Raw genomic sequence first — 26,246 nt, forward strand, 5'->3', positions numbered from 1 at the left:
GGGGTGCCAGAACGTAACCCCTGCGTAAGCTGGGAGTGATCTGAAGTTGCAATCAGAACAGCAGCTGGGTGCTGGTTGAGGAGTCTTGCTCCTTCACCCTCCCACCCACTTGGTCTGATTCCAGCAACCATTCTCCCATATCTGATCAGCATGGTGATGGGTGCCTCCACCCCAAATACAGGTGACAGCACTGTCTGCATATGCCCAAGGTCTCCCCAATCTCCGAAGAAGCTTCCTTGGGGAACGGCTGCCTCTTTTAAGAAATTTATTGAGCGACTTACAGATTAACCCTCTCCCTCGCAAGTGCCCACATCTCTTCTGTGCTTCGACAGCGTTCCTCCACCTGGGAAGGAGTCCGTCCGTCCTGCTCCAAGGAGTTCTGAGTCTCCACGCACCTCGGATGTTTCCGCATCCAAGTGCCAGCCTAGGATTCTGAACTTTGTGCTAGGAGCAATCAAGGAATTTAGTAGTCCAGGCCCCTCATGGCTGCGATGCTGGTGGCCAAGCGACGGGGAAAGCTTTTGGCCGTCTGCTTGTAGTCCTCAGGCTTGGTCTTCAGGAGAGCCACCATGTTTTGCAGAGCCTTGGAAGGCTGGAGGCCCAAAGCATCCATCACGTTGGCCAGATAATCTGCAAAGCCAAATGCTGGTCAGAGGGAAAAGAAAGAGGATAGGCAGCCCCCTCCCCACCCAACAGACAGGCGTGAGATCTGTCAGGACCAGACCTCAGCCTGATTCAAAGCCCTGATTTGTCCAAAGCAGCTGACAGCTGAACCCAGAGAAAGGGATGAGTCCCAACAAGGTAGCGGCCAAAATCCTTACCCTGGTGGAGATTCCCAGGGGATCTTCACTGACAGGCAGTGTTGTATAGTGGTTAGAGTGTTGGGCTAGGAACTGGAAGACCAGGGTTCAAATCCCTGCTCAGCTATGAAACTGTCTGGGTGACTTTGGGCCAGTCAGTGTCTCTCAGCCTGACCTAAGAGAACCATGTATTCCACCTTGGAAGAATGGGATGGGATGTAAATAATGAAATAGAGGTTGAAAGGACAACCTCCTGGGTCCTAGCCAGAGAGAAAGCACCAGCTCCCTTCTGCGAAGAGAGGCAACCGCCCTTACCGATATCCGTGGCCAGCTGCTTGGTGGAGTGTGGGGTGAGCTCAGGGATCTGGAGAATGACCTCGCAGTACGTCTGCATCGTGGCTCTGGCGAGGGAGCCCAGCCAGTAGTCGGCCATGTTGTCCAACTCAGGGAGGTCATCACCTGGGGGCAACAGGGTGGGGGGAGAAAGAAGCATGTCAATTGGAAGTCACCAGAACTGAGTTCTGGCACCTCTCTGGTAGGCGCCATTGCCATTCTAAGAGAACAAGGGAGGTGTTCATGGTGAGTGAAGTGTTCTATGGCCTGAAGGAGAGTGGCAGCCCTAGTCTCTAAGGAGAACACCAGCTGTCCCCAGCACCAGTTCCGGAGCCCCTGCACTATCCTGCCTAGGAAGATTTGCAGCAAGGCCACCTCGGACTAGGGCTCTGCAGCTGGTCCTGTGAAGGGGTCATAGCTCAGGGGAAGAGCACCCACGCTTTGCACAAAGAAAGTCCCAGGTCCCAACCCCAATGGCATCTCCAAGTGGGGCTAAGAATGTCCCCTCTCCGAAGGAAACCCTGGATAACTGCTGCTCATGCAGATGACCTGATCTAGAAAGACCAACAGCATGATGGTTCCTCAGTTCCAGCATTTGCTCAGCTGAAGGCAATGTAAGGAAGAGGTAGAGGAGGAGAGAAACCCACTCCTGGCCTGCTAGGGCACCACCGAGCAGGCTGCCAGCTTTCAATCCACACACCCCATACCACAAGCAACCTGCAGGTTTTTAACTTTTGCCCAACCCTTCTTTCATCTCTCGCTCTTTCCAAAGGTTAGCAGAGTATGGCTCTGGAGAAGACCTCCAGCGGGAGGAAGGGAGGGAGACAAATCACTAAGAACAAGTTACAGACAGAGTCCACAAAGGCAATGCTTGGCATCCAGAAGGACCTGGATTTGGATTTTGGAATCCAAACAGCAGCCTAAATTATAACCAGAAGTCTAGTGCCAGGGCAGACTGCCTTACACTGAGTCAGAGAACTGGCCCATCTAGCTCAGTATTGTCGACACTGATTGGCAGCAATGGCTCACCGGGGTATCAGGCAGGGGACATTCCCTGGGACCAGGGCGGTCTTGCATGCAAATCTGATGTTCTGCCACTGAGTTACTACAGCCTTCCCCAAAAGGGAAGATCCTGGGGCACCAGCAGCCCATTTGGCTTCAGGGAACATCTCAGGGAATGCTTCCAACCCTTCACACCAACAAGCCAGACCACAATCCTCCCAGACAGATCTGGTCCACGGTGACTGCATGCCCTGAGACACACAGACAGCTGCCTTTGTACAAGGGGCTGAGCGCCAAGAGGGAATTAGAACATGGTGACCTGGGCCACGGCCAACACTCCCCCCTTCCCAGCCCATGGGTAACAAAGGCAAGATTAGTCATGCTCTGCTAATGTTTCCCCGGCAGAGACTCCTGGGCTGAGCCGTGCGGTGGGTGCCCCACTCCCTTCTCATCATCCCAGCACCCAATGCTCAAGAAGAAGGGAGGGGTGAAGAGGGGACCCTTAAGGCAAGGATATCTCCCAAAGGAAGGCAAATCCTGATCCTGGCCAGGGTGAGGGTTAGGATGGCCCAGCTCCAGGCACAGCTGTCCAGCTCCATACTAGAATAAGCCTGGAGAAGAGGAGAACTGAGAGGTGATGGGACAGCCACCTTCAAATATCCAAAGGGAATATCTGCAGGGAAGATGGAGCCAGCTTGTTTTCTGCGATGGCTTCAAATGGCAAAGAAGGGTATTCCTACTAAACGTTAGGAAGAACTTGTTACAAAGGAACGGATGACCTCAGAAAGTGGCAGGATCTCCTTTTGTTGGAGGTTTTTTAACAGAGGTTGGGATTCTTGAGCTGCAATTCCTGTCTTGTAGGGGGCTGTCTGGATGGCCTTTGGGTTCCCTTCCAAGAAGTTCTATGTATCTATCCCAGCCTGGCCTGCCTCGGGAGCAACACAGTCGACAACAGGATTCGTGGAGAGGTAATCCTGGACCATTCAAGCAAAGGAAAGAGCAGCACAGGCAGCTGTGGGAAATCCCGAGAGCAGATCCCTTTCAAAACTTCGCCTTCCCCCACCTTGCTCTGGAGGAAAGGGCAGCTTCCCAGCATGCAATGCCAGCTCCAGAGCTGAGTCTTCCTGGGTCACAAACGGTTCCAGGTGGAGAGGCAGAGACATGATGTACTGGCCAATCTAGGAAGAAACAGAGGGCGCTCCATCGTCACACAGTCATTTATTTAAGAAGTTTACATACCGCTCTTTGTCAAAAAGGCTGGTTTATAACAGAACAGCATAACAAACAACACAAAGTACATACACACCATAATATCTGTAAAGTACACACAAAAATTAAGAACACCTGCAAAATGCAAGTCTAAGAACCGAAGACTAAGTAATTATCTGCACATTTCAGGTACAACTATAAAGGACGATACATATTTAACAACAGCTGTAGTTGATTTTTTAAAAAGTATTTCTGAATCAGGCGGGGGGGGAGGGGGCATCCAGGACTCAAGTGCAACAGCAGCACTCTGCACGCCCGCAACTCCCAGCAATGGGTTACACAGAGGCATCTTGCCTCTGATGCTAAATGTAGCAACAACGGAAAATGAGCTGCTGGATCAGGCCAATCGCCCATCTAGTCTAGCCTCCTGGGCCAAACAGATGCTTGTGGAAAACCCACATGCAGGGTTCAAGCCCAAGAGCCCTCTCTCTGCTTCTGTGGTTTCCAGGAAATGGTTTTCAGAAGCACTGCTGCCTCTGACTGTGGAGACAGAGCACAGCCATTGTGTCTAGCAGCCATCAATAGCCTTCTCCTCCTGCATGAATTTGTCTAATCCTCTTTTAAAGTTGGTGGCCATCACTGCCTCCTGTGGGAGGGAGTTCCATAGTTCAACTATGTGCTGTGTGAAAAAGGACTTTCTTTTGTCTGTCCTGAATCTTCCAACATTCACTAGATATCCATAGATCTCTAGTGTTAAGAGAGAGAAAAGCTTTTCTCTATGCCATACATGATTTTATAAACTTCCACCCCGTTGCCTCTTACTCGCCTTTCCTCCAAACTAAATGCCCCAGACGCTGCAGTCTTTCTTCATGGGGGAATGGCCCCATCATCCCCTTGATCATTTTGGTTGTGCTTTCCCTGAGCCTTCTCCAACTCTACAGTATTCTTTCCAAGGTGACACAACCAGCATTAGGGCAGGTCTTGTGTTGTCCTGCCTGCCTGCCTGCCTGTCTCCCATGCGCGCGCGCGCGCACACACACACACACATGATCTTACGTTGCTGATGTATTCCAGGGGCGTGAGGCTGAAGTTGGGCAGCTCATCTGTCAGCATCTCCCCAGTGCCACTGGTGCTCCAGCTCTGGCGGGCAGCAAAGCAGAGAAAAAGGCAGCTGAAGCCACGCAGGCACCAAGAGCGGCACCGGCATGATGGCTGGAGGGGGAGCCCACTGAGCAGGGAGGTTCTCCCTGAGATGCAGCAACGTTCTTGGAAAGATTGCCCCACCCCCTCCTCATCGCACGAATCCCCACCCACCCTAAACCTAGAGGAACCCATTGGAGTTTCCCTCGCAAGGTGCTGCTCACCTCCATCTTGGAAACCAACAACAGCTGCTGCTTGATGCGAAGGAAGACGGAGTCGAAGGCCAGCTGGTGGGCCTGCTGGTTGAGGCGCATGAGGGCCGAGCGCGAGGCTGACAGCAGGTTGTGGCTGGTCCCTTTCTCCTAGGGTGGGGAGTCAGGGAGTCAAGGCCGGAGGACACAGGACACACTCAGCCCTACCAACACCACCAACTTTTTTTGTGAGTCTTGTGCACCCTGAGGACCAGGGACCACTGGCCCATCTAACTGAGTACTGTCAACACAGCAGCTCTCTGGGGTTTCAGGAAAGTCATCCCCCCCAAAAAAAAAACCCCTACCTGGAGATGCCAGTGACCAGGGTCCTTCTACAAGAAAAGCAGGTCCTTTAGCCACTGAGCTACAGTGGTCCTTCCTTGAGCCAACACTGAGCATCTGCTTTGCCTACAGAGCCTGAGCTCTGGAGCCCATCATACAATGAAGCCTCTTCAGGAGGATTCTTGGTTCTCAGGCTTGCAGGGAGGGGTGGAGGGGGCTTGTTTGGGCAAAGGACAAGATGGTGCTCTCCCCCAAGGCACTTACAGAAGCCAACTGGACTGACAGTTAAATTGGACTCCAATATGAGAGATAGTGTCTTCCACTGCACCTGAGGGCGGCTGGCTAGCATGGGTGGTACTGGGAAGGTGGCATGGCGCCTGGACGCTCACCCCACCTCCACATCTGCCGCTTGAGGTGGCTGCCTCACTCTGTCCCATCACAGGGCCGGCCCTGACCCCTCCCCTCCTTCCTGACACTATGGAGAGCTGCTGAGAGCCAAGCAGGAGATGCTTGGCCAGGTGTGACTTGCTCAAAAGGTCCCACACTGTGCGGCTTAAGGCAGCCTCTTTTGCAGCTGCACTGAGAAGGGCCCTTTTGGGGGCCACCTGATGCTCCCTCCGTCATCAGTTCATGCAACCATCCTGGCTTCTCTCCATGTCCCGCGGGAAGAGTGCCCTGCCCTTTCCAAAGAAACAACTGAACAGCAAAAGAGAGGTCAACTGGGGCCAGCCAGGGCACGGCAGTCCCGGAAAGCAGAGCCGGCACACGGGGCTCTCGACACCCAGCAGGCACGTGGCGGGGCGAGTGACCTCAGCAGGGGCGTGCCCTGAGCGGCAAGAGATCCCAAACCCCCGTGAGAAAATAAGCAAGGGGGCAGGAGCACCGCAAAGAGGCCCCCGGAAAAGCAAACAGGCTGCTGCAGGGAAGGAGCTGTAACCAGAGCTGCTTGCATCCCCTCCCCTGGGACAAGTTGGGAATAGGCAGAGACCAAGGGCAGCCTGGGAAAGCACCGGCAGGAAAGGAAGCCTCAAGGGTTCAGGGCTGCAGGCGCACCATGTATTTAAAGCACATCCTCCCCTTCCAAAAACAGAACCCTTGGGAGCTGTAGCTTGCTCCTCACATAAGAAGAGCCCTGCTAGGTCAGGTCAATGATCCGGCTAGCCCAGCCTCCTGTTCTCATAGCGGCCAGCCAAATGCCTGTGGGAAACCTGCAAGCAGCACCCAAACACAAGAGCACACACACACACTCCTCCTGTGATCTTCAGCAACTGGTATTCAGAAGCATTGCTGCCTCCAACTGTGGAGGCAGGGCATAGCCATCCTGGCTAGTAGCCATTGATAGCCCTCTCCTCCATGAATGTGTCCCATCCTCTTTTAAAGCCGCCTGGGTCACTGCCATCACTGCTTCCTGTGGCAGCGAGTTCCACAGTTTAACTCACAGAAGTACGGTTCCCTAAAAAAGCGCCCTGAAAGCTACAGTTCCCAGGATTCTTTTTTTGGGGGGTGGGGAATGTGCTTCAAATGCACTTTCAATGTATGGTGTGTGCGCACTCCCTGGTTCCAGACGGCACATTCTCTCTCTGCATCTCCCCATCCACTTCAAGTGTGGGGGACAGCTCAAAGCCAGGAGGAGCCCAGTCTGCCCCCAAGTACAGAGCTCTGCCAGCAGCCAGCCGGAAGCCCCACCTTGAGCGTGTAGAGGGTCTCCAGCAGGGCAGCATACTCAGCAGGGCTCTCTTGCTGCAGGTAGTTGTGCTCCTGCCAGGGGTTCTTGAAGGGGCTCTGCTTCTCTGTGCTGGGGTCTTGGAGGCCGCTCAGGCTGCAGGGACTGTAGGAGTCCGAGAGGTACTTCCCTGCGGCGGACAGGATCCTGCAAATGGCAGGAGAGAAATGGAGCTGAAGCCCGTCCATGGGGTAAGATCCTTCCGCCTCCCCAAGCCAAACCCCACCACCCCCAACAGGTCAAGGCCCACCCAGAAGACCTCCACATCTTACATCCTGCATGGAATCTGCTGCACTCTAAGCATGACAGACAATCAACAGCTGTCACAAGGAGACTGGCACCCCTGCTCCCCCTGAAGCCCACCCAAACTTTGCACAGAAGACATCACCTGTTTGCCAGCTGCTGCTCAAAGTCTCCACACTGGCGCAAGAGCTCCCCACAGGTGGCGATGATCCTGGGGGAGGGGAAAAGCACCTATGACATCACAGCATTCGTAAGCCGCCACCAGGCCCAATGGCAGGAGAGAGCAGACATTGTCAGAGCATCGGGTTGGCCACTGTGAGAACAGGATGCTGGGCTAGGTGGGCCAGGCGATTCCCATCATGCAAACATCAGAAGACCCTGCATGGCCCATCTGTATCCTGTTAGCAAAGTGGCCAAAAGAGTGGGCACACTGTTTCCTTCTCATGCTGTATCCGAGAGCAGAGGGAGAACCTAGCCATTGTGGTCAGCAGCAGCTGCTTATATCTGTATCTCCCACTAACCTTTTAAAAGCCATTTCAATTCGGTGGCTGTCATTTGTCTGTACACAACTAGAAGCAGCTTGTTGGGGTATGAGTCAGTGGGGGAGTAGAGTTGCCTCCAAGAATCAATGGATGTATTTTTGATTAAGTTCTGCCCAGTTACGGGGCTTGGACACGTGGCTTGGACACGTGGCTTGGGCACGCTGCAGGCCCTGCGGGAAGTGCCGGCCCCCGCGGTGTGGGGCCCAGTACCAGCAGCATTTTGTTACATTGTTGACTGAATTAAAAAGTTTCGTGAGCCCAATTTATTATTTTTATTAATTTTTTTGTCATTTTGTCACCCTACCCCTTCAGTGATGACACCAGGGGCTGCCTGCACCCCCCTTCCTCCACCACTGCACAAATGCCTTCTGCAATGCACCTGGCTCTCTCCATGTGGCGTGTGCTGGGGTGGTCTGAACCATTCAGGTTATTAGGGCGGAACTGGGGTTAGTGGGTTGGTACTGCAGAGGAGGGGGGCTCAGCGTTATGTTTAAATCTGCTCCCAGCTTGCGTGAAACCACAGCTACAGGTACACCATACATTTAAAATATGTTCTCCTCCCGCCCTGCAAGAATCCTGGAAACTGTAGTTTACCCATACCAGAGCTACAATTCCCAGCATCCTTCATGAACTGCTACCCCCTCTCACCGGATTGCATTCTGGAAAGCGGTCCAGTCTTCTTGGAAGAGTGAATCAGAAGGGATGTCCTCCAACTGACACTTCTTCCTGATTGACTGGAGGGCGTTGCTGAAGTCAGAGGTGTATCTGCAGAAAGACCCAGAAGGTCATGATGCACTGAATACCGTGCCAGTTTATGATCTTTGATGGCAGGGTCACATTACTGGTACGTTTCTAATTCTTCATGTGTTTTTAATACTTGCATATACGTTGCTTTGAGAAGACAACTAAGAAATCGACATCACCACCACACAGGGTGAGAGCTGAGCACCAACCCTCCAGGAAGGCAGCCATCACAAGAGAGGGCAGCAAGAAGCCACATCCCCCAACCCAAATAACCAGGCTTGCATCTTCTCTGTGCTAAAACTCTCCCACCCCTCCAAAAAGCAAAACTCTGTGGCTTTCATATATTGCCCAGTGTGACACATTGGATTGCATCCAGCTAAGTTCTGCCCTGAGTGGAGCTCAGTTAGTCACGTCTAACAAGTTCAAAGGGTCTACTCTTAAGCATGAGCAGTGCTGGAATACAACCCACTGTTTAGGAGGCATCTCTTATTCTCCTTGTCACATGAAGCAGCCAGGAACTATGTTGGGAGGGGATTTGAACAATCAAACCCCCAGCAACCCTGTGGTTTTTGGGAATCTGAATCCTTTGCTCACAACCACATTTGGGAATGCATGGGTGGACTGGCACTCACTTCCAGAGAATGAAAAAATCCAGCTGCCTTTGCCAATGGCAGGGAAAGCTTCAAATGTCCATCAAAGGAAGGAAGGAAGGAAGGAAGGAAGGAAGGAAGGAAGGAAGGAAGGAAATAACAGCTGACTTGGTAGCCAGCTCCCTGGGACTCACTTGCTGAAAAGGGCTCGCAGGGCCTTGAGGAGGCCTCCTACCCCCAAGCCGTCCGTCAGCTTGAGGCAATTGTCCACAGCCTCCAAGGCCAACCGGAAGAGCTTGTTCACGGAGTGGCTGAGCTCCTGCACGCAGTCGATGACCTCCCCGTGCTCCTGCACAACCACAGGACATAAGTCATACCAAGAGAAAGAGAGGGGGGGTACATCCCACTTCGTACAATGGTGCCTCGCAAGACGAAATTAATTCGTTCTGCGAGTTTGTTCGTCTTGCGAAGCACAGTCAAGTCGCAACTGCACCTCTCAAGCGGTTTTAAGAAAAAGGAAACAAACTTGCAAGACGTTTTCATCTTGCAAAGCAAGCCCATAGGAAAATTCGTCTTGCGAAGCAACTCAAAAAACGAAAAACTCTTTCGTCTTGCGCGTTTTTCGTCTTCCGAGGCATTCGTCTTGCGAGGTACCACTGTACTGAAGAGACAGGAAATCGAAGCAAATGTTTCCAGTCAGACCCAGAAGCCTCCATCATTCCTCAACGCATCCAGCAAAAATGAAAAAACCCTCAGCATTTAAAAAGAGCTGGAGGGGAAAAGATTCATCTCTGCCATCACTCACCTGGCAGGATAGGTAGGACTGGAACTAAGTAGCCTGGCAGGTGTTTTCACAAGATAAACACCCTCCAAAGGCAGCAGAGCACCTCAGTGGTGCAAATACCCCCGAGGAAAAGTTCAGGGAGCAAAAACAGCCAGAGGCTTCAGCCGCCAGTGCAAGGGGTGACTCAGAAGCCCTGGCCTACAGGAATGGTGGTTGAGCTTCAATGACTCTTGGCACTGCACTTTTTGTTGTTGTTAGAAAAGTGGGATACACACACACACAGCTCTCACAGACAGGAGGGTCAGCCAATGTGGTGCCCTCCACAGGGTGCTGGACCGCCAGCCATCATCCCTGCCCCCTGGCCATGCTGATTGCTGGGGCTGGGAGCTCAAAGCTCCTGGAGGGTCCCTCGGGGTCAGTAGGCAGGCAGGCAGGGCTCCCTTACCAAGGGGACAGCGCTCAACTGGATGAGGAGGTTCTCTTCCTCCAGGGCTCCATACTGCAACTGGAAGAGCTTGTAGGGACCATAGACAGCTTCCACCAGCTCTGTCACCTTCACCATGTTGCATTCCCCTAAAAGCTCAAGGAAAGAGCATCACAGCACTTGTCCCCAATGCTTTTCCTCCCACCACAAAAGTCCCAGGACAGGTCCTTTAAAAAACCCACCCTTTAATCCACTATAGGCATTTTCACACACTCCCTGCCCCCTCCCCCCGTTAGACCCCAGAAGAGGCCCCCTCCCTCCATCCCCCAGCTCTTTATGGGTCCTACACTGGCTCCCACTGCATGCCTTGCTGATGCTCCCCACTCTCCCCCCCCCCAGTTTTCATCGACTCCTTTGTCCTGGGGAGGGGTGGGTTAGGTTGCTCTGGCACCTTCCTGGCACAGCCCAGTGTACCCCAATTTTCCCCTCTCCTGAAAAGGCCTACACAAGCAGGACAGGCAGAAGGATACTATCCTGGCACAGAAGGAAACTGCATTGTTCACAGCACACATTTTATTTTATGATGGCGATGTGATGTCAGCTGCCTTGTGGGGCCCTAAAATGCTGCAAATCAAACAAACTGAAAACCCAGCTTGGGAAGGATGCCCCGAGGTGAGAGGGAAATAAAAGGCATCCACATGCTCTTGGCGCTGTGTTTTCAGCCTTCCTTGACTAGAAGTCTTCAGTGAGTTCCTCACAGACACCAAGACAGGCTGCTGCTGCTGCTGCTGCCAGCCAGAGCTGGGATGATGCAGATGCAGCATCTAAGTCTGAGAGGGAGAAAGGCCTGGCCTGCCCACTGCCAGCATGTGGCTCCCAGAAGATTGCCCAGGACAGACTGAGTACCTTGGGCTGAAGGAGGTTCCCCACCCCAGACCCAAGAGCAAGTGAACCCAGGCCGGCAGCTCAAGAGGTGGTTCAAAGGCTGCCTCCCCCCTCCCACAATGCGGCTGGGTGGGAACAAAGCAGCCGCCTGTTCCAGGAGGGTGCTGGGATGCTACGAGAGTTTGTCGAAAGCAACAAGTGCGAAGATGTATTTACTCAAGGTAGTATCAGAACTGTTCGGCTTCAGCAAACACTTTAAGAACTGTGTCAACACCGCTCAAGTTAGTTAAACAAAGTTTGGTACAAATGTTATGTAACCGATAAATGGCATCAATGCAATGCTAACAAATTGCATTCCGGTAAGAATATGTATAAATATATCCCGTGCACAGAAAGGAAAAAAAGGAAGGGGGACGAGAACAAAGATGTTATAAGAAAGAAAGAAAAACTTTCCACTTTCCCACTCTGTATCACTTTACTTCTTTATAATTTGAATTCTTTCTTTAATATTAAAAAATGTAAACAAAATAAAAAAGGAGGGGGGAAAGCAATGTACTTAGAGGACTTGCACAGGGATGGATCGGGACAACACGCAAGCAGGCATGGCTCAAGAGGGCACTTACTCAAGACGGGCGACATGGCGACCTCCAGGCCGCGAGCGAAGTAGACCGTGGCATCGTACAGCCCCAGGAGGCGGCTCAGCCTGCTTTCAGGGCCAGCACGCTCCATGGCAGTGCTGAGGCAGACAGGAATGGAGGGGACCAGGGCACTGAGCACCTGGATCAGCAAGACAACCACGACTTGGTGGGGGTTCTTGAAAACCTGTAGGAGGAAGGGGAGGCAGGGGATGAGACCGGAGGCTGCAGTCAGTGGAGCTGTCTGTGAATGAACACTGGAAGCTTCCTTACGACAGTCAGACCAGTGGTCCATCGGGCTCAGTGCTGTCTGCACAGACTGGCAGCAGCAGCTCGCCAGGATTTCAGGCAGGGGCCTCTCTTTCACAGCTCTACCAGGAGATGCCATTGGGGGTTGAACCTGGCACCTGAAGCTGCAAAGAAGAGGCCTTGAACGACACCCCTTATGGCTGGAGGCATCCCGTAGGCTGACCCATGTGGGTGAAAACTTGCCTGTTTCAAAAAGCTAGAAAAGGAAACCCACTCTGGAGGGTCCGTCAACTACAAGGAGATGCCGAACTAGAATTGGTCTCAAAGGCTGGCAGACTCACCAGGAGCTGTTAAAAGATGGGAGGGTGCTAATGGCAGCTGTGACACACAATCAGTTCCCCAACCATCAGCCTCTCTCTGGACAATCATTTTATAGATTACTGCACTCCATGTGGAGCACACAAGCACAACACTTTCCACAGCCAAAGGGATGAAATATTATCCTACATATTTGCACATCTGGCCAGTTCAGAAGCGACTTGGGATCCATAGCAGCATCTTCTCGCTCACTTTCACTCACAAACACACACACAAGTTTTTCTCTTTCTCTCTCCCAGAGCTACAATTCCCAGAGTTCCCTGGGAAGAGGGGTCGACCATTAACCACACTGGGAACTGTAGGTCCGGGAGGGGGAAAGGGGACTCCTAACAACTTTCGGCTACCTTACCAAACTACAGCTCCCAGAGTTCTTTGGGGTAGCTACAGCTGTTTCAAGTAGTCAAATTGTGCTTCAGGTGTATGATGCCGACACAGCCCATGATTATCACAACCCGGAGAGGGGTGGGGTGGGTTGAGAACTCCCTCTGGGCTCCTTGCTATAAAAAGGCCTCCAACATACAAGAGATATACATCAGCTTTCTCCTTCATGGGTGATAGGTCAGCTCCAATGGCCTAATCTGATGAAGTTGGCAGCAGCCTTCTGAAACTCCAGCCACAATAAACTAGCTGAGCCTCCAAGATATCGCAAGGACCCTTGGTATTATGCTACAGGTGCTGCTGCTGCAAATGGTTCCCTTCAGGGACTGCACCTGCCTTGTTGCTACAGGCACAAGCCTCCCACAGTACGAGCATTTATTCTCCCCAGAGATAAGAATAGCCCGGTGGCTGGACCAGGCCAATGGCCCATATCTAGTCCTGCATTTATTCGTTCAGCCATTCGTTTGTTTATTTATTTATTTCGTAAAATGTATATGCCGGGTGCTTGTTAAAAAAATAATAATAATCTCAAAGTGGTTTACAAAAAGGATAAAACGATTAAATCATCAATTAAGATAAAAAGCAAAAATAAAAGCAGATGAACTTTCTAAAACACCCAAGTAGACTCGTCTAAACAAGAGTGTTTTTAGCAGGCACCAAAAATATTGCAGTGAAAGCTCCTGCCTGGTGTCAATAGGCAAGGCGTTCCAAAGTTGTAGGTGCAGCCATACTAAAAGATTGAGTTCTTACAAATGAGGAACAGGTATGATGTGGCATCTGTAACAGGGCCAGTTCCACCAATCAAAGTGGGGCAGAGCTCATGGTTTGTTTAAAAAAGCTATGGTTTAAACAAAGCATCACATAGAAACCAATGTGTGCAACCTGTGAGAAATATGGAGGTACGGGGGCTCCAGAGGAACAATCTGAAGCATGGTGAGAGGTCGCTGCAGCCTCCTATTCTCCCTAATTTATACTCTGCTTCTCAGCCAGCTTTAGCTCCCAGGGAAGCTGACAACTACAATTAAGTGCTAGCAGCACTTAAATACAAATGAGAGCCAGAGTGGTGCAGTGGTTAGAGTGTTGGACTGGGACCTAGGAGACCAGGGTTCAAATCCCACCACTTGGCCATGAAGCTCACTGGGCAAACTTGGGCCAGTCACTGCCTCTCAGCCTAACCCACCTCACAGGGTTGTTGTGAGGATAAAATGGGGTGAGGGAGATCTATGTACACCACTTTGAGCTCCTTGGGAGGAAAAGAAGGGATATAAATACCATAAATAAATTAGTGCCCCCTCTCCTGCCCCCACTCAATTTTAGACATATGCAGAACTGCCCACACTGTGTAATTCATCTGGTCCTGTTTGTCATAGAGAAGGATGAGGAGCCGTGGTGAAACGCCAGTCAGAATCCCCTACTGAGCAACCTTCCTCAGAGACTCCTTTTAGCATTGCAAGGCTCCGCAGCCACGAGCGTCAGAAACCTGCATTTTAAAAATATATATCTGAGCGAACATACACACAGAGGATGCCACCGGGATGCCAGCATCCACTTCACATGCCAAAACCCCAGACCTGCCCAATGCAATTACAGAAACACAGGAAAAACACCAGCGGAATCTTTTTGTAGAACCAGGCTCGAAACCGATGGCTGCAACAGCCCATTTGCATTCAAGGCCTCCTTCGTTATCAAGATGAAAATGCTAAAAAAATTGCAAGGGAACTCTCCTTCGAACTAAAATCCAGCCAAGCTACACGAGCTGGTTGGGAAAACCCTGGAGGGGATATGCCAGGCCATAAACGAAGTGCGCATTTTGCAACTGCTCAGCTGAGCGACTCGGCTACATTTCAAAGAGATGGAGGAGATAGAGCAGCTTCAGAAGCAGCTGCACTCCAGGACCAGACCTACCCCCAACCCCTGCCACCCTGGTCTGTGGCCAACTCTTCCACCTCCCTGCCTGGCCCAGCCCCTCCTCAGCCAGCCAGCCCCATGGCCATACCTGCGTGGCCCACTGCAGCTGAGAGTGCCACGTCCCCAGCAACCCATCGTAGAGCTCCGTCAGCTGCCGGTCCAAGGGGAGGGGAGACTGGCACAGATCCTGCCACACGGCCACCAGCTGCACCTGAGGGTGAGGATACACGTCAGGGTCGCATTTGCACAAGAAATTGTTTCTATGGCGCCTCTGCTTGGTGATGTGTAATAAGTGGCACCATGTGGAGTCAATAATTGTGCTTTGTTCTTCTAGAATGACATGGAGAACAAGATACAGATAGGTAGCCGTGTTGGTCTGCCATAGTCAAAATAAAAAAATTCCTTCCAGTAGCACCTTAAAGACCAACTAAGTTAGTTCTTGGTATGAGCTTTCGTGTGCATGCACACTTCTTCAGATACCAAGAATCTGAAGAAGTGTGCATGCACACGAAAGCTCATACCAAGAACTAACTTAGTTGGTCTTTAAGGTGCTACTGGAAGGAATTTTTTTATGGAGAACAAGAGTGGCCCTAGAAAACAGCAGCCTTTTAATTATTCTATAACCTGCACCCCCAAGAGCAGCGGACTGACTTCAAGATTGCCTTTGAGCAAAACAGACGTTATGGTTAAGAGTGTAAGGACTGGGAGACCAGGGTTTGAATCCCCACCCGGCTGTGAAGCTCACTGAGTGATCTTGATCTGGTCACTGTTTCTCAGCCTGACCTACCTCACAGGGTTGGTGTGGGGATTAAATGGGGAGGAGGAGAAGCATGTATGCCCCCTTGAACTCCTTGGACGAAAGGCTGGATGGAAATGTAATAAACACAAAGTAAACGAAGCTCATCCTTCCATCTGATGAGCTGTGGGCAGCAGGATGCCAGACATGGATCAGAATTCAAGCCTCGGCTCAATTTACAGGGTGGCCTTGGGTCTAAGCTGCTTAGCAGGGCTGTTGTGTGGACCGAATGAGACAGAGCCACACACCAGCCAGAGGGTGCTTAAGTGGAAATCCAATAAAACAGCAACTGCTGCAGGAACCACCATTCAAATAAAGAAGCTTGAGGCTAGCATTGTGCACATGGCCCCCCAAAAGCTTGGAGACCAAGAAGCATTCCTGGAGCCAGCTGCCACTCTGGGCAAATCACACATATCCAAGCACAAAACGATGTAAGAAGAGGCCCTGGCTCCCTTGTCCATTTAATTAAAACTGGTATGTTACTGGGAACCAGGGATGAAACCAACACTACTCAGTCCAGCCCCAGCCCAGCTGCTGAACTGGCTGTGTCCCAGGGAAGGGCAGCCCAGAAAGAGGATTATTTGCCACCCTGCCACCCAGAATGTACGCCTTCCCACTGCCAAGAGAGTTGCATAACTCTCACCCAGTGGGTGATGGGAATCTGGCGTCACAAAGGAAGGGGCAGGAAAGGCTCTTGGAAGGCACACAAGCGGGGGGGGGCAGAGCGGGGGGAGGGGGAGAGGAGGGCAAATGAGTGCCACCCTTGCCTGCCCCCTGGTGTTTCTCCACACTGTTGCTTGTGCAGTTTTAGCACTAAAAATGGAAGGAAAGGAATGAGCACCTGGGAAAAAGAGGCGCAAAGAGGCAACGGGAATTTGGGCAAGCCACGATTGCCACAGGGGACTGGCACCATCCTGATTTTCCCTTACCACAAGGAAACAGGATTTTGTGTGTCATGGGCAGTAGCAGACCAGAGAACCAGCAGAGCTGACCTATGGGGGTCCAATCCAACAGGACTTGTGGGTGGATGCCATGTGAATTAGCAAGAGGTGCCATGACGCTGTACAAGACAATAGTCAGAGTAGACCCACAAAAATTAGGGTGCATTAACTTCAGGGTGGACGCGGGTGGCGCTGTGGGTTAAAGCCTCAGCGCCTAGGGCTTGCCGATCGAAAGGTCGGCGGTTCGAATCCCCGCGGCGGGGTGCGCTCCCGCTGCTCGGTCCCAGCGCCTGCCAACCTAGCAGTTCGAAAGCACCCCCGGGGGCAAGTAGATAAATAGGTACCGCTTACCAGCGGGAAGGTAAACGGCGTTCCGTGTGCGGCTCTGGCTCGCCAGAGCAGCGTTGTCACGCTGGCCACGTGACCCGGAAGTGTCTCCGGACAGCGCTGGCCCCCGGCCAATAGATGTGAGATGGGCGCACAAACCCCAGAGTCTGTCAAGACTGGCCCGTTCGGGCAGGGTGTCTGAGCAGATCTTAGCTGGATACAACCGTCAGCAACCAAAATGCCATAAGTGGACCTGGGCGCCGATGGTACAGGAGAAACACCCCCTGCCACCACCGTCACCACCCCATTTTGTGATCTGCCATCTCCCCAAGGCTGGCCAAGCAACAGGGCAGGCGGTGCTCAGGTCTGCAAGAGCAAAGGAAGGGCCAACCTTCCTCATTCCACCCAGAGGAAGGCAGTGGGGGTTCGATCCACAGCAACTTGTGTGTTTCAGTGGGAGGAAGGGAGTACCTTGTGGCACTTGTAGTAGTAAGCCAACAGCTGCGGCATCCGGTCGATTTCAGTGAAGACTTTGACGAAAAGGCGGGCCTGATCTAATAAAAGGCAAAAGAGCTTCGGTCAAGCCAGTTTTGGGTGGCAGGTGGGGAGAGAGAGAGAGGTCAGCCTCTTGCCCAAGCAGAGCTCAGATCAAGCGGGAAGCACAGAATCCTTTGCCTAATCCTCTTTTAAAGTCCAAGTTGTTGGCAGCAGCAGCAGCAACTCTTTTCATTTCCTAAAGTCCCCCAAAAACTTGCAGGTGCAAATTAGAGCAGATCCTCGCTTCACAAATGCTGTCTGTAGACAACCCAGCCCCACTCCCCTCCCTCCCACACATATGTGGGTTTGTATATTGGGGGTGGGCAAGTGGACAGGTAACCTCTGGGCCAAAGATAAAAGCAGGAAATGCTGTGCTGGATCAGGAGGGAAAAAAGCTCAACCTTCCTCTCACAGGGCCAGGCAAAAGCCTCATGTTTAGTACAAGGGTGCCCCCTCCTGGTGGCTCCCTAAAAGAGCTCCAAGTGATCCAGTTGCGATTGGAGAGTTTGCCAAGGATCCGCAATGGATTACTACAGTTCTTTAATTTATAGCCTGCCCCCATCTAGGATACTCGGGGAAAATTAGCCGTTTAAAACAAGAACTTGAGTCTAAAGGATTTCTCCCAGGAAAGAAACAATTTAAAAGATCAAACCTGAACATCCGTCACGACCCACTAACAAGCCACCTGCTACACAATTCCTGGGGCAGCTTTGTGGCACAAGGAGCATCTCTACTCCAGCCATACTCCTTGGCCAGAGGACAGCATGACATGTGGCATAGCAGTGCAGGGTGGTCCATCTTTTCATATCAAGTGGGCTCCAAGATTACTTTGACACAGAACCCCCAGGGCCCCACACTGCCTTGTCGCATGGGATGGGGGAGCGAGGTCAAAATCTGACACCTCCAACCCAGCCCTCCCATTGCCTTCCCAAAACCAGCTAAGCATGGTGCTGGATTTTCAGAAGGAGGCACAAGGCTCTGGCTGGGTCCTGGAGCCCTTCCGCCTCCTTCCCAAAGCTGGGGAAAGAAATAACTAGGCTTTGGGAAGAAGACCTAGTTGGACCACTCTCCTAGTATCAGACTAGGACCTGGGAGACCAGGGTTCGAATCCCCACTCAGTCATGAATTTCACTGGGTGATCTTGGGCTGATCATTGCCTCTCAGCCTATCCTACTTCACAGGGTTGTTGTAGGGATTACATGAGGACGGGGAGAGCCATGTACACCACCTTGAGCTCCTTGGAGGAGGAAAGGGGGTATATAAATGAATAATAGGACCAAAGGCCACAGACTCACCAACAGACTGAGCGTTGAAGGCAGCCACAATCTGGGGGCTGGCCAGGGCCTCCAGCCGGTTTTTGAGTGCTTCCAGATGCACACACTTTTCCGAATAGTCCGGTGTGTCCACCAGGACTGCCAGGCTGCTTTGCATGCTGGTCAGCTTGGCTGAAATCACAGACACGTCCTGGACCCAGAAAAGAACACCACCACTTGGTCATCAGAATTGCCCAGCAAGCACATGTTTTGCACATCCCACCCACATCCGCAAGGCACACTTCTGTTCCCCTTTGCTCAGGGCAGGGGGGAGGTGGAACCCCAAAAATAGATGGTGTCCATTTAAAAAGAAATAACCTTGCACAGTTCCAGCCTGAGAAGAAGCCAAAGAGGATAACCAGCCAGCAGCAGAAACAGAATTGAAGCAGAGTTCCAAACTCAGCAAACCATGAGATTCTTCTGCCATGTCAGCATCTTACACAAGTCAGTAGCAGAGAAGCAGAAAAAGTGTACAGGCTGCAGAGTCAACCCAGACAAACGCCCAGCAGTCTCCTTCAATGGCTTCCCCAAACTGTTCCCCAGGCAGCAACTCAAAGATCTCTCTTGCTCTCTAGCTGACCAGTGCCTGGTTGAAGGCTATCAACCCCAATGGCTCTTCTTTGCCTCTAGTCTGAGGCCGCGATACCAGTTGCTGGAAGCCACAGGACAGGAGCTCAAATCCTGCTTGCTGCTTGCTGGTTTCACACAGGCATCTGGCTGGCCACTGTAAGAAAAGGATGCTGGACTAGATGGGCCTGATCCAGCTGCATCTGGGGCTGAGGGGAGCTGTAGTCCAAAACATCTGTACTGCGAGAGGTTGGCAAAGGCTGACATCTAGAGGTGAGATGCACTTTGCAGTCATGTGAGAATATACACACACCTGTGTTTTAAACGTCTCCTCGATGTCAGCACTGAGGGTGCTCCACTTGTCTGCCTCCTGAAGAGAGTCGGCGGCCAGCTGCATCCTGGATTTCACATGATCCAGTTTGACCAAAACCTGGAAAAGAGGCAGAAAGAGCCACAAAAGATGACAGAGAAACCTGCCTTGGGTCGCATCTTAATTTTGCAAGTGTCGGTTGGTTTTTGTGTTTTCCATTTTAATGATAAAGACACTCCCTGTGAGTTACACATTTCTCTGGGGCTGTTTCTAAATAACTAATGAATGTTGAAAACATATCCAACTAGGAATGGAGAAATTTGGCTGCATAACAAAGCACAACTCTGGGATTTGGGGGGTGGGGTGTTCCATCTACCATTAAAGAATATAAGGAGAGCCCCACCGGGAAAGACGAGGGGGTGGGAAGCAACCTGTATAGGTCAACATCCTGTTCCCCAGAGTGAGACTACCAGACATCCTTAAGAAGCCCTCAAAGCAGGACACTAGAGGCAAAGAGCTCTCTCCTATTGTTGTCTCCCAATGTCTGCTCCTCAGAGGTATGGCTGCCACTGAACCCGAGGCAGCTTGAGGGCTTTTAAAAGGGGTTAGCAAATTCACTGAGGAGCAAAAGGCTATCAATGGCTACTAGCCACAATGGCTTTGATTTTACCTCCACTGTTGGAGACAGTAAATGCTTCTGAATGTCAGCTGCTGCAAACAGCACACAGGGAGAATGATGTTGCATTGATGTCATGCTTGTGAGTTGCTTCCCTTTGGGACATCTGTTTGGCCACTGCAAGGGCAGAATGCTGGACTAGATGGGCCCCCTTCAGAGAGGCTCCTCTGCTCTTCTTATCTTTTCAGTGCTTTGCAATACTGTACTGTATGTACCAACATGGCAGTCAGAACAAGCAACTGCCATGAGCAGAGCAGAGGTGCAAGTTCGGGAGTTGAACTGGCCTGCCCTGTGGCTTCAGGCAAGTGTGGGGAAACATCTGTGGCCCTCCTGATGTTCTTCGACTCCAGCTCCCACCAGCCCCAGCCAGCTTAGCCGATGGTCAGGGCTGATGATGGGAGTCGAAGAGCAACAATAGCCGGAGGGCTGCTGGTTCCCCACACCGGGCTGACCCCTTCCATGCTTGCACCTCTTGCAGCCAGCCTGCAGCTACTCCAGGAAAAGGACAGCCCGCCTGGCCATGCCAGAGGATCAAGTACCTGCATCGACTGGGCTGTATCCTGCTCCAGCTTCTTAATATCTTCCCTCACCAGGACCATTTGCTCCTTCAGGAAGGTTGCCTCCTGCTTCAAGGCCTCCATCTCCCGGAGAACTCTGGGCATGCTCTGGAGCGCCTGGTGGCTTGTCTCTGCAGAAAGGGAAAGGCAACCGTCAGTGATTCAGTGGCTTGGTGTAAAAAAGGAGAAGAGATTCCTTATTGAGAGTCTAGAAGCAGGGCAAAAAAGAGGAATTATATCCCCAGAGGACGGGGTGTGGGGGAGAGAAGAGGAATCACCAAGTGGGGAGAGCAGGGGTGGGGACACTGCAATTCAACACAGCACTGAAGGCTAGAAATACAAGGATATGAACAGCAACTTTAAATTCTGAGGCATTCTGACTTCTCAGATCCCCCATTTCTGAGCATCCAGAACAACCTTGCAGGCTCACTTCTGACCTGTTCATCGGCTTTCTGGAATAACATGTCTCTTCCAGCTAAACTGCCACGCCACACTTCTCTCACCCACTGCTCTTATAGTCAGCATCTTCAACACAACCAGTTAGAGCACATTGTGTCTTTCCATGACATCACCGAAGCTCAGCCATTGGCTGGGAAGGCTTCTGCACTCTCACCAAGTCACATAAAGAAGCACACTATGTCACATTGCAGACCAGTCTTCCCTAACCTACAGTTCTCAAGCTGTTTTGCACTGTAACTCCCATTAGTTAGCACAGCTGTGTGATGCTGGGGGGCTGATAGGTGAACAGCTGTGCTGGACTGGGCCAATGAGAACTTTAGCCTCCAAAAGCTAGAAGGCACCAGGATGGGTTGGCTGGCTCATTATTTGCGAGTCACAACATCTGCTTCTACTGTGGCTGCTATGCAGGATGTCACTGTAAAAACTTCTCAAAGACTCAGCTCATTCTACTCTCCAACAAAAAGACTTTGCATTTTTAAACTTTAAAGTCAACCGAGCTGCTTTCCTCTTCTGCAGTGTGAGTGGCCTCAGTGTGAAGCTTCAAAGAATCCCTCAGCTTTTTTCTCTCCCTTTTTCATCCGTTTTCCACCTCATCTAAAAACACACAGCAAACTGAAAAATTGCTACCTTTGAGTATTGCAATAGGGGTCAACGGTCACAAAACCAGGCTCCAGTAAATCCACTTGGCAAGTTAATTATGGAATCAGGGAAATAGAAATAAAAGAGCATGTAAAAGGATAAAAAAGGAAGATGGAACGCCTCTCTCCTTTCCTTTTATAAGCTTTCTACTTCTGACCAGCAATTTAAATGGTAAAACATCTTTGCAAGATAGTTTGTTATTTCAAATTAAAGCTAAAGGCTGCATTTCAGCAAATCCTTTGTGGAAGAAATGCTCAATGTGTTTTGCAAGTTGAACTCATGCACATTTAATCAAAAGCAAGCTCTGAGTTCAGTGGAGCTTACTTATAGGATTTCAGGCTAAGCAGCAGAGTGTGGTTGGGAACAATTGTAAGCTAGGTGGGGGGGTCTATAGTTAGAATACAGATCTTTCTTCCATCTACCCCCTCCCCCCATTTTAAATAGGGACATTTAAGCCATTGTTTTATTCCCACAGAAGTGTTAAAACTCTAACATGAATTTTGGGTTTTCTCACAAAAGCAAAGTAGTATCTGTTAGTAATAGTTTGATTAGATCATGTATTTTAGAGGACATAAATCACCAAAGAGGAGTTTACATGCCAAAAATTTGGTCCTTTCATGAAGAAAACCCTAATGTAGATTTCCAAATCCCAAAGACAGAGACATCTAGTGATCCAAGTTGGGGGGGGAACACATTTGAGAAGCAGACTCCATCCTATGAAAGCTTGTGTCACCAAAAAAATTACTCTTTATTAAGGTGCCACAGAACTGCTAAAGAAACTAGCCATTTTCCCTACATTCTTTTGCAATAAAATTTCTTAAAATAAGCATCTCACTGACCAGCTTCCACATTCTGTGGCTGCACCAGAAATGGCAATGTAAAGGTGTTTTATTATTTTAACTAACTTGTTTAAACAAGTTAAACAATTGCACTGGGATGGGACAGTCTTTACATTTTGAAAAGGTGAAAAACTTGTCAACAGCTATAGAACAAATTTCAGATTAAAGGTTTCCTTTTAAGTCAACCTATGTAAAGTCTGTTGCATAATTTAATCAGTCAATATCCATGCTGACAAAATCATACAATATTGCTGTGCTGTCAAGGTGAGATTGGACTTCACAGCTGGCTTGCAGAAACTAACATTTAGCTACTAAGTTCCTGCCCTGAAACCCTAAGCTGCACCGCCTTAAGTTGCCATTACCTTCCACGGCATTGTTGACCTCTTGGATAAAGAGCTGCAATTTCATCACCACTGTGTTTGCGTGGGCATCCAGCTTGGCCGGGGCCTCCTGTTGGACTGCTCGGAAGACCCCGTTCACCCAGGCCTTCACCTCAAAATCATCAGCCAGGAACTTGGAGAAATCCATGCCGTCTTCCACGCTCTCCCCTTGCGTGGGAGCGAATCAGCAGTGCCTGGAAGGATACAAGATGGACAGGTGTGAACAAGGACAGGGTTGCAGCAGCTCAGTGGCAGAGCACCTGCCCGACATGCAGAAGTTCCCAGTTTCAATCCCCACTGGTGGCATCTCCAGGAACAGCTGAGAAAAGTCTCCTGCCAGAAGCCCTGGAGAGCAGATGCTGCCGATCAGGGTAGACTAGGAGGTTGGCTGACTTTCACAGGTCACAGGTATGAATAGGTAATCAATTCAGGGTTCTGGCAAGAGTAGCCTCTCTGTCAGCTAGCAGTCAGAGTGGATTGGAAGGACACAGGGAGACAGAGGGAGAGCTTGGTGCAGTGGTTAGAGTGTTGGACTATAACTAGTTGGGCTGTGAAAATCACTGGATGACCTCAGGCTAACGGCCACCTCTCAGCCAAACCTGGCTCACAGGGTTGTTGTGAGCAGAAAAGGGGGAAGAAAAACATATATGCTGCTGTCAAACTTCTTGGGAGGAAGGGTCGGGATACAAATGAAATACAGAAGTATGCCATAGTGGTTAGAGACTTAGACTAGGACCTGGGAAACCAGGGTTTGCATCCCCCCTCGGCCACGAAGCTCACTGGGTGATCTTGGGCTAGTCACTGCCTCTGAGCCTAGCCTACCTCACAGGGCTGTTGTGGAGGCAGAATGAGGTAGGCCACCTTGAGCTCCTTGGAGGAAAAGGTAGGATAGAAATGCAATGAAATAAAGATGTGAGATGAGGAGGAGACGGCAAGACCATGCCACTGCCGTCCTTAAATACAGTATTACATTTATACAGACTATTCCCTAATCCAGGGGATGCGGGTGGCGCTGTGGGTTAAACCACAGAGCCTAGGACTTGCCGATCAGAAGGTCGGCGGTTCGAATCCCGGCGACAGGGTGAGTGCCCGCTGTTCGGTCCCAGCTCCAGCCAACCTAGCAGTTCGAAAGCACAAAGTGCAAGTAGATAAATAGGTACCTCTCCAGTGGGAAGGTAAACGGCATTTTCGTGTGCTGCTCTGGTTCGCCAGAAGCGGCTTAGTCATCCTGGCCACATGACCCGGAAGCTGTCTGCGGACAAACACCGGCTCCCTTGGCCAATAAAGCGAGATGAGCGCCGCAACCCCAGAGTCGGTCACGACTGGACCTAATGGTCAGGGGTCCCTTTACCTTTATCTTTATTCCCTAATCCACACTTATCTATACAGAGAGAAAGGGGTGGGTGTCAGTGAGAGCGAAGGGAGAAAAGACGTGACTTACTCCTGAAGGAGATAAAGAAAAGAGGGTGCTGCTACTGCCCCACCCCGCGCCCCTATGTGCCCCTCACCCCGACTTCCTCATCAGGAAATAAGAGGCGTTCAGAACAAATTTCCTTTTCTCCTCCCCCCTTGCCCGCCCCAGTTCTCTGCCTCTAGGGCTTGGCCCTGAGGGATAGACTGCCCCTGTCCATGGCAGATCCACGGTCTCACCTGCCCGCCCGGAGCCCACCTGCGCGCACGCGCACAGCCCCGTCTATCTCCGTCACTCTTCAGCCCAGTGGGCCGCCATCTTGATAACGGGCCTGGGCTGCCTGAAGCTCCGCCCCCGCCGGCTTCACGCCGGGCCCCGCCCTTCCATCCCGTGGATTGGCTCCGCTCCTGCCGTCGTGGCTCCGCTGAGAGAGACCCCGCCTACACGCTGCGTGCTGCTTGTCTGGCGCCGGGGCGGAGACACCTCGAGGGGGTTCTGCTGCGTTTTCCGTAAGGGGCAGGCAGGCAGAGAGCCAACAAGCGCGGTCTTTTCCTGGCTGAGTTTCTGTCCCTGATAGGAGGCGGCACAGGCACACGTTGGCTGGCAAAATTATAACGGGCAAATAATAACGGGCTGTATGCATTGCTAGCCCTACTTTGGGTAGATCCATTGAAATGAATGATCATGACTAAGGTAGGTTCATTTATTTCAATGAGTTTGCCCTGAGCAAAAGGTAGCTGGATATAACCCACTCAGAATAATGATTGATTTATGCCTCTTTTTACATTCATTTCATGTATTTTTGTTGTGAACCTCTTTGATATTTTTAATGAAATAGTGGTCTATAAATTCTTTGTCGATTATGATGGCTTTTGATTTGATTTCATTCTGCAGGCAAAAGCATTCCTCTCCTCCCTGGCGTTTGGCTCATTAGCAGTCTATGGCCTTTTAAACAAAATTACGTGTTTTTGTGGTTTTTATATTGTGAACCACCCTGTGATCCTCAGATGAAGGGCAGTATAGAAATTTAATTAATAATTCTGAGCCATTTCTCCATATTTATTTCTGAGTGCTGAAATTGACTGTTTACACTTCTGCACTTCACTCAGTCATAATTACGGTTACAGTTACGGTTTTTTTGACTGATCAGTACGTTGACTTTTTGCAGTTGTATACTTAAAAATTAAGAAAACCATGTTAGAAGTAAGCCGGGCAACTCAAACAGAGGCAGCCACGTTAGACCCCCCCTGAAGGCACCCTAGGAAGAGTGCTTGCCCACTACAACTGCTCTTGGGTTGAGAAGACACAGAGAAGACTGACACCTTTGGAAAACCAGGTCATGCACACTCCGCGTTCTTGCTCCTAAATGCAAAAGGAGTCACACAACCAGCAGCATCTCCCTGGGGAGCAAGGGTGCTGCTGCCTCACTACTAGCTCAAAGGAAGAGGCATGCAAACCAGTTTTCTCTAGACCTCTTGGCAAGAGGCAGCTACCCAGGGCAACATGTTTTGATTGAGTGTCATTAAGGGAGGCCACAGATCGAGCCCACAGGGCAGAAGGCTTAAGCTCTTTTCAGCATTGTCTTTTAATTGTTATAAGCTGAACCTGGGACTTTAGGATGAAGGGTGGTGGGTAATAAATTATACTAATGTTAGCCAGCAGCTCTTCTGGGCAAGGCGCTCTGTGCTGGCAGCAGTAGAGCATGGGTGGTGCAGAGATAGAATCAGAATTGTAGAGCTAGAAGGATCTGGAAATGTCATCCAGTCCAAACCCCTGCAATGCAAGAGTCACAACCAAAGAACCCTTGACAGGTGGCCATCCAGGCTCCTCTTTCAAACCTCCAATGAAAGAGAGTCCTCCACGCAGACGCAGAGGTTCCTTCTCCCCTCCCATCCTCTCAATAGCAAACTGATCCACACAAGGCACTCTGCAATTTCAGGCAGGCCCCTCTTTAAAGCAGGAAGCCAAACTCTTTGGAAGATACTGTATTTTTC

The 26,246-nt window shown here is 50.9% G+C and overlaps 1 protein-coding gene across 2 annotated transcripts; it reads right to left on the bottom strand.

The window, feature by feature from the left end:
• Nucleotides 1-251: 251 nt before the first annotated feature.
• COG7 (component of oligomeric golgi complex 7) lies at nt 252-24,635 on the bottom strand. Of its 2 annotated transcripts, none has more exons than XM_082199344.1 (18): nt 24,492-24,635; nt 22,824-23,035; nt 20,507-20,655; nt 19,295-19,411; nt 18,397-18,565; nt 17,036-17,118; nt 14,589-14,711; nt 11,576-11,774; nt 10,089-10,216; nt 9,054-9,208; nt 8,174-8,290; nt 7,129-7,194; nt 6,704-6,887; nt 4,709-4,846; nt 4,401-4,484; nt 3,199-3,313; nt 1,116-1,259; nt 252-630 (listed from the first exon to the last, which is right to left on the bottom strand). In XM_082199344.1, the coding sequence occupies exons 2-18, from the start codon at nt 22,987-22,989 to the stop codon at nt 464-466; spliced, it is 2,304 nt and encodes a 767-aa protein (XP_082055470.1). In that variant the 5' UTR covers nt 22,990-23,035; nt 24,492-24,635; the 3' UTR covers nt 252-463. The 2 variants fall into 2 exon arrangements, with proteins under 2 accessions (XP_082055470.1, XP_082055471.1); XM_082199345.1 differs by lacking the exon at nt 24,492-24,635 and adding an exon at nt 24,283-24,404.
• Nucleotides 24,636-26,246: the final 1,611 nt, after the last annotated feature.

The sequence above is a fragment of the Podarcis vaucheri genome (genome assembly GCF_965113315.1).
Source record: "Podarcis vaucheri genome assembly, chromosome: 14".
Classification (NCBI taxonomy): domain Eukaryota; kingdom Metazoa; phylum Chordata; class Lepidosauria; order Squamata; family Lacertidae; genus Podarcis; species Podarcis vaucheri.